The 11425-nt window shown below is 33.6% G+C and overlaps 1 protein-coding gene across 1 annotated transcript in view; it reads left to right on the top strand.

Annotated features, from left to right (window-relative positions):
- The first annotated feature begins 11311 nt into the window (after positions 1 to 11311).
- LOC104820083 overlaps positions 11312 to 11425 on the top strand; it is a 5132-nt gene continuing 5018 nt past the window's right edge. Inside the window, exon 1 of the mRNA XM_010550456.1 lies at positions 11312 to 11417. Within this exon, the coding sequence (XP_010548758.1) occupies positions 11312 to 11417 (106 nt within the window). The remainder of the gene's footprint in view (positions 11418 to 11425) is intronic.

The raw sequence follows: 11425 nt of genomic DNA on the forward strand, positions 1-11425 counted from the left end.
ACGGTTGAGTTGACGTGGCGGATGACTCAACGCCTCGTCATCCGCCACGTCAGAAAAAATAATTTTAGAATAAAAATAAAAATATAAAATAATAAAAATAAAAATAAAAAGAAAAATAATAAAAAAATTAAAATTAAAATTTTAAAAACAAAATTTTAAATAAAAATAAAAAAACTAAAAATTAAAAATTCAAATTAAAAATTAAAAATTAAAAATTAAAATTTGAAGATCGGTCGATCATTTTTTTAATTTCCGGGTTGTTACACATTCCGAGTTCTCTTTCACAGCAGAAGACTGTCCGTTCGATTGCAACGACGAGTCAAACGGTAGCAGCGTCTGTGGGGCCAAGGAACATAACAACAGCATATGTTGCTCCAAAGAAATTATTCAAATCTTGTTCTTTCTTTCTGTTTTGGCTCGGTTTGCATAGAAATTTAGATATTTTGGTAGAGTGTAATAAACGAAAGAAAGAAAGTGTTGAAATAAAATTAAACTTGATTTTGAAAATCAATAAATATTTTATGGTTAATATGTAAGGTTGATAAAAAAAATGTGATGGAATTGTGGTTTGGTGTGGTAGTTAAGAATGTGTAGAATATGTGTGGAAAAAATTATATAAAAATATTTTTAATAAGTGAGTTAGATATGTAGTTAGGTGTGGATTTGTATTATAAATATGTATGTTTGTATGGAGTTTGATATTAAGCAAATATTTTATTATTTAATATTTTTATTTTATTCTAAAATTATTTTTTCTGACGTGGCGGATGACGAGGCGTTGAGTCATCCGCCACGTCAGCTCAACCGTTGGTCGATTTAACGTCGTTTAACGTCGATGAGGTTTTTGTCAAAGATTTACAAGTTCAATATTTTTTTTGTCAAAATCGATGAATTCATATTTAATTTGGAAATTGAAAAGTTCGGTATTAATATGTCAGCTATCTCCAAGTTCGATAATTTTTTTGGGATTTTCCCTTAAATTAATATATGCATAGAAATTCACACATATATATATATATATATATTAAAAATAAAATTATTTATAATTAATTAAACACATATACACATAACTACAATATATATATATCATTACTAATGTATATATATTAAAATAAAAATAATTATAATTAAATTTATATACATACTTAATATACATATTAAAATAAAAATAATTATAACTAACATATATAAATATAATATATATTAAAAATAATATTTATATATATATTAGTTATATATACAAAATATACATATACAACAAATATATATTTATATGTATATGTGTTAGTTATAATTATTTTTATTTTAATATATATGCATTAGTAATGATATATATATATATTGTAGTTATGTGTATATGTATTTTATTAATTATAAATAATTTTATTTTTAATATATATATGTGTGTGAATTTATATGTATATATTAATTTAAATACATGTAGATGAACATTTGGATATTTAATAATTTTTTTTTTGCTGAGTCAGCAGTTTTTTTGCTGAGTCAACAGTTTTTTTTCCTAAGTCAGCAGTTTTTTGTTGAGTCAGCAGTTGCATTTAACGACGTTAACAGATACATGTTTGATTTGGAAAAAATTTAAAAGTATGGGTATTTATGTGGGAGTTGTGAAAAAATCAGGTATTTATATAACAATTTTATAGTTCTGGTATTTATTTGAGATTTTTGTAAAAGTTCGAATATTTTTATATGATTACCCCTTAATTTTTTTAAAAAATTCTATTTAAATTTAATTTTAAAATTCTGTATATCTATGGTTAAAAATATTCTTATATGCAAATTTTAATATATTTTAGGACAATATATTTTATCAATATATTATATTTTGTAATATCATAATCAAATCGATTCAAAATTTTTATCTTGATTTATTGAGAATTACAAAATATTTACATATTAGTTCAAAGCTCTCTTTAATTTTATATAATAAATTTTATGGTTAAAAAATATTCATATGTACAATTTTTGTATATTTTATAATTTTAAAATTATATGCTTTATCAATATATTATATTTTGTAATATTATAATCAAATCGTTTCAAAGTATTGATCTTGAGAATTACAATATATATATATATTGATATAAGTTTAATTGGGTAGAGAGCTTTGGCATTGTCGAAGATGAAATCAATGAAGTCTTAGATGAAACAGTTACGGAAAAAGTGTTTGTCTTCCTTATCGAGAAGGGTATTTTGAAATCCGTAGAATCTGCATCCATAAAAGGCGGCTTGGTCTCCGTCTATCCTCATACCCACTTCATGTTCATCTTTTCCTCTCGACTTTGACTCTGACGTCGTGTTCTTGGTTAATTTCAACCAAAATAAAAAGACAAGAAAAAAGTTGTAGTAAAATACAACAAAAAAACTAGAAAACGTATAAGGTAAAGTGTTTTCTATCCTTAAATTAATGTTGTAAGCCGTGAAATTTGCAGCATAAACAACAAAAGAGAAACTAGAAAATGTGTGTTGCAGATAACGCTGTGTCATTCCACTCTATGATTCTGAGATCCACTTCCTTGTATCACAATGTTGACGTGTTCTTATCAATTGAAACTTTTTTCCTACCTATTTATTTATAATCAAACAAGTTATGCTTGCTGGTTGAATATATTTTATCAATATATTATATTTTGTAATATTATAATCAAATTGATTCAAAATTTTGATCTTGAGTTATTGAGAATTACAAAATATTTACATATTAGGTTAAAAGGTTCTCTTTAATTTTATATAATAAAATTTATAATTAAAAAATATTTATTTATATAATTTTCGTACATTTTAAAGTTCATATATTTTATCAATATATTATATTTTGTAATATCATAATAACATCGATTGAAAGTATTGATCTTGAGTTATTGTTAATTACGATATAGGTTCAAAGGTTCAAAATAATGGTTAAAAAATATTAATCTGTACAAGTTTCGTACCTTTTAAGGATTTTATGCTTTATCAATATATTATATTTTGTAATATTATAATCAAATTGATTCAAATTGTTGATCTTGAGTTATTGAGAATTATGGAATACTTACATATTAGTTTCAAATGTTCTTCTTAATTTTTATATAATAAAATTTACAGTTAAAAAATATTCATTTATGCGATTGTCGTGTATATATATATGTATGTATATGTATATGAATATATGTATATTCGGATGGATCGACCTTGTGATCTTGCAATATGAAATAACCTTTGAAACTAGAACAATAACATGATTGTACAATAAACTCTATAGTAAAGGAGAAAACGTCGGATATCAACGGAGACATCATGGATCATGGAAAGAATTTGTCAACCAATGACATTAGTTTTTCTTTCATCAACTGTAGAATATACAAGCGAGGAAAGTGTTGCTGGGTTGGGCATGAAGATTGTACTCAATTTTCGTCTTTTCAAAAGCCTACATGTCTGCAATCGTTTTTTCAGATGGATGGAATGATTGGGACGATCCTTCTCGAGACAAGTTAGCGAACGAACATTTTCGATATCAAGTCCCGAAAATTTCAATACGAATAAAGGGTTTAGCTCAAAAGTTGCATTAACTCGCTCTGGACATTGTTTAAGTTTCCACAACCATGCAAATCTATTGTTAATACAAGTGAATCTTTGTATCTATGTGTAAGTCTTGACCTCCACTTGTGTCTACATTTCTCTAGAAATGATGATGATAGTCATGATGTTGAAGAAGATGAAGATGATGATGATGTTTAGTGGATAAAGAAGAGATAGATGAAGGAAATGAGATTCTATATCGAGCAATAAAGATAGAAACGACACCATAGAGAGTGAGAAAATCCGATTTGATGAGCTTAATTTAAAGCTAAATGAATGATTAGGTGAATGTGTTTGAATGAGTTATTTACAATTACGAAATATTTACATATTAGGTTTAAAGATTTTCTTTAATTTTATATAATAAAATTTATCAATATAAAATATTTAGTTGTACAATTTTCATACATTTTAAAGATGATATATTTTATCAATATATTATATTTTGTAACATCATAATAAAAAACGATTCAAAGTATTGATCTTAAGTTATTGATAATTACGATATTAGGTTCAAAGGTTTTCTTTAAATTTATATAATAAAATTTATGGTTAAAAAATATTCATTTGTACAAGTTTCGTACATCTTAAGGATCATATACTTTATCAATATATTATATGTTATAATATTATAATCAAATTGATTCAATTGATCTTGAGTTATTGAAAATCATGAAATACTTACATATTAAGTTCAAATATTCTTCTTAATTTTTATTATCTAAAAATTACAGTTAAAAAATATTTATTTATGCAATTTTTGTGTAGATATATATATATATATATATATATATATTCGGATGTACCGACCTTTTGATCTTACAATATGAAATAACATTTGAAACTACAACAATAACATGATTGTACAATAAACTCTATAGTAAAGGAGAATACATCGATATCAACGGATGCTGTTGGGTTCCCTGCGGGTTCCTAGCATGCGATCTCATCGATCTAGGGTTTGGTTTCTAGATTTCATGCAACGGAAGAAAAAGATCTAAACCTAGCCAAACGTCACACAAAACCAATTGTGCAATAACCCGAAAGAATGTGTATATCACCGTGGGATTCGAATACTTACCTCGTTCTATCAAGATCTGGAAGTATCAATCGATCCAGTACCTGTTTTGATCACCTAGAGTTGAAAGCACAACTCCTCTACACGTATCCACACCGGCGGGATGAATTCCAACCTGTTTTGATCACCTAGAGTTGAAAGCACAACTCCTCTACACGTATCCACACCGGCGGGATGAATTCCAACACTTTGGAACGTATCTGCTAGGATTTGTGAAGAGAAAACGACGTTCTAGACTTGTAATCGATATTCCGGTGTTTAGAACTCAAGAGAAAATTTCTCAAAGCTCTAGGGAAGTGTCTAGGACGTCTGAGAATGATTGCCTAGGGTTTGTGGCGGCTTCCTTAATTAATTAGGATTGCCCAAAACCCTAAACCGCGAAAAAGGAAACTGTCCCGTAAGTCGGACCGTCCGGTCTAGGTCTGGACTGGACGGTTTGGCTTCTACGCAGAACGGACGGTCAGTAACTCTACGCAGAATGGACGGTCTGCACGCCTGGACCGGACGGTCTGGTGCTTGCGGAACGGTCGGTCTATTCTTCAGCGGAACGGACGGACTGACATGACTAGACCCCAAAAGGATTTAGGAAGATCGACCTGACTCATCATAGACCGTACCATATCTAATAGGGTCCGGTTCCTCCTCTCAAACACGTCATTCCACTGTGGCATTCCAAGTGGAGTCAGCTGTGAGACAATCCCACAATCTGCCAGATAGTCAGTGAACTCTTGGCTCATATACTCGCCACCTCGATCAGATCGAAGCAACTTGATCGTCTTGCCAAGTTGATTCTGTACCTCGTTTCTGAAATTCTTGAACAATTCAAGCGTTTCAGACTTATATCTCATCAAGTAGACATAACCGTACCTACTAAAATCATCAGTAAACGTAACAAAGTACAGATAACCTCCTCTAGCGGGAGAGCTCATAGGACCGCATACATCACTATATATGAGTTCTAGCAACTCTGTTGCCCGTTCTCATTTTCTAGAAAAAGGAGATTTTGTCATCTTGCTCATCAAACAAGAATCGCATGATTCAATTGACTCACAATCAAAAGAATCAAGAAGTCTATCAGAATGAAGCTTCGCTATGCGTTTCTCGTTGATGTGGCCAAGTCGACAATGCCAGAGATAGGTCGGATTTAAGTCGTTCGGCTTAAACCGCTTGGTACTTACGTTATAGATCGACCTGTATCCAGATGGTTCATCTTCCAAAACGTAAAGGCCATTAAACTGGTAACCCTTACCATAGAATAAATCGCCTCTATAAATGGACAGATATTTGTTCTCAATAACAAATCTGAAACTGCTGATGGCAGGTATAAAATAACAATCATTCAACTCCAATACAAGGCCAGAAGGTAAAGTCAGATCGTAAGTCCCGACGGTCAATGCAGCAACTTTTGCTCCATTCCCGACACGGAGATCTACTTCTCCCTTCGCCAATTGTCTACTTCCCTGCAGTCCCTACACATTTGCACAAATGTACGAGACACATTCGGTATCTAATACCCATGACGCAGAAGTACACAAGTTAGCCTCCATAATGAAGATACCAGAAGTTGAAGCTTCGGCAAGCTTCTTCTTCCTTTGATCCTCCAGGTAGAGTCTGCAATTTCTATACCAATGCCCAATAGCATGACAGAAATAACACTCTTCCTTCTTGGGTTTGGGCTTAGGTTTAGTGACAACATTTGTCAATTTCCTTTTGTCCTTACCTTTGGAACGCTTCCTCTTGCTGGAACTCTTTCCAACAACCACCATATCATTCTTCCCTTGGCTCCCACCTTTCTCTTAGAATGACATATTCAACTGATCAACCATCAATGAATTGTCCATGTCATCTAATTGTTCACGCAATTCCGAAGACATCTTTACAAGCATCAAGCTGGACACGTCCAGATCATCATCCTCATGCTTCCAATAAGCATCAATGATCAATCCAGAAGCCGTGGTCAGAGGTTTATCCTTCATAAGGATAGATCGCATCGTGAGATTAACCAGATTCCTGCAACAGATATATACTACAGAAAAGGACAAACAAACAGACAGAAAATATGCAAGTCGCATAGGATGTGATCGACAAAGTGTTGTCTACCTAAATAGCATGGTTTTGAGCGTCATGCTCTAACTGACTCAAAAGCATGTGTAATATGGATCCTAACTCACTTAGAAACTCATTGAGAATGTTTTTCTTAGTGGGAACCTGTCATATTGTATTTACATGCATTCTAACCATTAAAACCATGAAAAACATGCAAAGATCTATAGTCTACATGCATTCTAACAATTAAAATCATGCAAACCTGCAAAGATCTATTGTTTACATGTACTTTAACAATTAAAATCATGCAAACAAGCAACAAGCACAGCTATATACAGAGAACCAGGCTCTGATACCACTGTTGGGCTCCCTGCGGATTCCTAGCATGCGATCTCATCGATCTAGGGTTTGGTTTCTAGGTTTCATGCAGCGGAAGAAAAAGATCTAAACCTAGCCAAACGTCACACAAAACCAATTGTGCAATAACCCGAAAGAACGTGTATATCACCGTGGGATTCGAATATTTACCTCGTTCTATCAAGATCTGGAAGTATCAATCGATCCAGGGCCTGTTTTAATCACCTAGAGTTGAAATCACAACTCCTCTACACGTATCCACACCGGGGGATGAATTCCAACACTTTGGAACGTATCTGGTAGGATTTGTGAAGAGAAAACGACGTTCTAGACTTGGAATCGATATTCCGGTGTTTAGAATTCAAGAGAAAACTTCTCAAAGCTCTAGGAAGTGTCTAGGACGTCTGGGGATGATTGCCTAGAGTTTGTGGCGGCTCCCTTAATTAATTAGGATTGCCCAAAACCCTAAAACGCGAAAAAGGAAATTGTCCCATAAGTCGGACCGTCCGATCTAGGTCTGGACCAGACGGCCTGGCTTCTACGCAGATTGGACGGTCCGTAACTCTACGCAGAATGGACGGTCTGCACGCCTGGACCGTCCGGTCCAGGTCTGGACCGGACGGTCTGGTGCTTGCGGAACGGTCGGTCCATTCTTCAGCGGAACGGACGGACTGACATGGTTGGACCGTCTGGAACCCTTCCAGCTCGTTCCGTCGTTCCTTTCTCACGTCGTTCTCTTCATGTGTGATCCATCCCTAATGGTGTGTGACCCTGTAGGCCATTCGAAGTGGTAGTGGCTTCGGAAACCCTTTCCCGAACCACAAGTCATGGTTAGCCTCTAGCAAGACGTCATGACCACCCACCTAGAATAGAGTTAGAGGTGATCTAACAAAGCCAGCCATAGTTCGAGTTCTGATCCTTTGTCTCACAATATCGTATGTTGAACAAGGGTATGGTATGAGCCACCCTTCAAGTTCAACCACTTACTCGTCTAGGCAAATCGACTGATAAAATAGATGTACCTTCATCTATAGCGTGGCCACGCATTTTTCACAGTCCGATTTCTACGAGGGACCCAACAACATCTCTCCTGCGCAGGAGGTGACAAGTCTCGTATTGCATATCTACTATCTGCATATGATTCGTGAACGTATCTGAGCAACGTCATTATGATCATCCGGTTAAAGACGACGTTTGACGCAGTCAAGATACGCCACTCCTCATATCAGATACTCTAGACATCTCAGGTCTGAGGATCCAAGAACGAACCACTGTATGAGATTCAAGTCATGACTCATTTCCATGTGACAATCTCATGCGAGTCATCCAGTAACTCGTTCTAAACGAGAACCCATGATTGTGATTAGCATCCAATGCATATGATCATCATCATCTATCATACATCATACTGGTCTTAATTCATCATTGTTCTCATAATGACAACTGACCAGGGAGTTTAGAATCATGTGCAATGATTCAAGGATATCTACCGTAATATAACAAACATGCCAATCATATAACGGGAAAAGTAATGCACTCATAAACCAATGAATCAGTACATAGTCAAAATGTCATATAACGGATCATCGTAGAGCATTACAACCAACAGATACATCACGGGTCATGGAAAGCATTTGTCAACCGATGACATGAGTTTTTCGTTCGTCAACTGTAGAATAGATGAGACGAGAAAAGTTCTGCTCGGTTGGGCATGAAGATTGTACTCAATTGTCGTCTTCTCGAAAACTTACATATCTGCAATCGTTTTTTCAGATGGATGGAACAATTGGGACGACCCTTCTCGAGACATGTTAGCGAATGAACATTTTCGATATCGAGTTCCGAAAATTTCATTATGAGTAGTATGATCGGGATATCGGTTTTTGCATGACAGTATTTTCCAAGAAATACGAAAGCTATGGATCAATGGGGAATCACAGTGGGATGATTCCATATGTAAAGCAAATCATGGAATTTGAAAAAACAGTCTACATGAAACAACATTAATATAAATTTTCTATTTTCTCATCTCATCCCTAAAATTACCATAATAAGCATGTGAAGTTTTCTTTTAGAATTTCAATATTTTATTTATAAAAATAAGTATTGCTATTTTTTATGATGAGAGCAAAAATCATCTCTTCCTAATAAGGTGGAAATAAATAAATATATTCCATTTTAATTTTACGATGTTTGTACGGATAGTGTGATCAATTTTTCAATTTAAATAATCCTTCATATATATCATATAATCTATTTGTTTCAAAATTCCTTAGCAATATGACTAAATTTATAAAGCTATTTTTTTTCCTGAAAATTGTAATTGAATTTCGTTTCATTTCTAAAGCTATTTCCATTTTTAAACAAAGATTAAAAGGGTACAAAAGTAATCATTCTTTTTAGGCGGACCTAAAATTTTGACTGTATTTAAGAGTCATGTCAATGAATACTTAAGTTTTGGGGTTTATCTACGGGTTTCTAGTCTATAATTTCATCCAACACATTATAGGATCGGTTATAATAAAATAAGAAACCATCACAAAAAACCAATCACGAAATCCGATGAACATGTGTATCATCCGTGGAATCGAATACTTACCTCGAATTCAATGGAGCTTTAAATAGAACGATTCAGGGCCTATATCAAATCACATAGAGTAGAAAAACATCTTTTTACACGTATCGACATATGCGAAAAGGATTTCGAACACTTTAAAACTGATCTTTAGGATTTGTGAAGGAATTAGGATCTCAAAAACTCGGGATCAAATTACGGGAACTAGAATGGAAGAAGAACAATTTATGCTTACTTTGTAGGATCTGTCTAAGAGTTCTGAAGATATATTGTGTGCTTGGGTAGTGTTCTCCAAACCTAAAAAGAAAATTTTCCCTGAAGTTTGGACTGGTGCAGTCTGAGCTCCAGTTTGGGTGGGGCTTGAACATTTTTCTAATCCAATTCAAACGCATGATTTCAGTCGATCTGGGTTTGGGATCGGTTTAGTTCTGATCCAGATCAATCCAAGTCGGATCGGTCCAACTCGAACTAAATTTTGTGTGTGTTGAAAGAGCAATTCAATATCACATTTCTCTTCTTTATATCTCAAAAACGTATTTGAAATCTTATTTGCTCGTTTAGGGACAGAATAACGTTTTCGAAAAGTAATATCACGCCGAAAAAAGTTATCCGATTTCCAATTCTTGTTTTCATTTTCTTTCAACATAGACTGAATATTCGTGATTGGAAGTCCAATACTTGCGAAGATCTGTATCGGTATGAATAAGATTTTTAAATATAAAAATAATCATAATATTTAGTAATATTATACACCATTTGATACAAAAATATATTTAAAGTCTTAAAAATCATACATTTTCGAATATTTATAGATTTTTAGAATTTTTTTCAAACATATATATATTAATTTCTGAAGTTAAAACATAGGTATTTTGGTCAACCCGTGGGTCGTGGGTTTAAACTCCCATTCCTAGCGGCACCATTCCGATTTTCACTTTTCAAAAAAAAAAACAAATAAATAAAATATTTTTTTCTTAAAATTTAAAAGAAAAGTGCAATCTTTATTTTTTTTATAATATTTGGTTCAGGTGGGTTTTAAAACCTTTTGGTGAGTAGCACCCTACACTCTTTATTAATATGGATGTATTAAACAAAGGTACGTGGGAGTTGTTTTTCTAGACTTTTATAAAATAAAAAAAATATTTACATTATTAAACACTTGAAAAATAACAATTTGTGACAAAAAAAAAAGTTAAAATGTCAGATTTATCGCATTGCCAAGAAAATTATGACAGTACGAATCGGTGAAAAAGTCATTTCCTGTAGGTCCATAAATAATTAAATAGCCATACGACGAAACTGTTTCCTTTCCAATAAAAATATATTCGTCATGTTCGAAACATATACATATTTGCACTTCTGGAAAACCCGAAATTCTTAAAATTCTGTTTTTCAATATTGATTATAAAATATTGATTTTAATATATATAATTTTTTAAAAATATCATATACTAAGTTACTAATTGTTGGTGATGGATGAAACTTCTTCTCTCTCCTAGGTCGTTCTCTCTCACGAGCGACCCAACCCCAGTCAGCATTCCGCCGTACGGTCGGCCCCCGCCGGCCGTATCGCCACCAAAAATCCCATCTGACCGGTCACTGCCGGTCGGAATCCCCCGCCGGACCACTTCCGGTTGGGTAAATCACCGAAACCCCAGCAAATTTTTCTCCCCAACATGCCGGCGAGGCTGAGGTCCTCCTCCGCCCCTCCATCTCCGGGTATTCTAGGGCGGGAACCCCCTCTTGCTCCCTCCTCTCCCCCGGCCTGGGATGATTCCATATGTAAAGCA

The sequence above is a fragment of the Tarenaya hassleriana genome, unplaced genomic scaffold (assembly GCF_000463585.1).
Source record: "Tarenaya hassleriana unplaced genomic scaffold, ASM46358v1 Cleome3, whole genome shotgun sequence".
Classification (NCBI taxonomy): domain Eukaryota; kingdom Viridiplantae; phylum Streptophyta; class Magnoliopsida; order Brassicales; family Cleomaceae; genus Tarenaya; species Tarenaya hassleriana.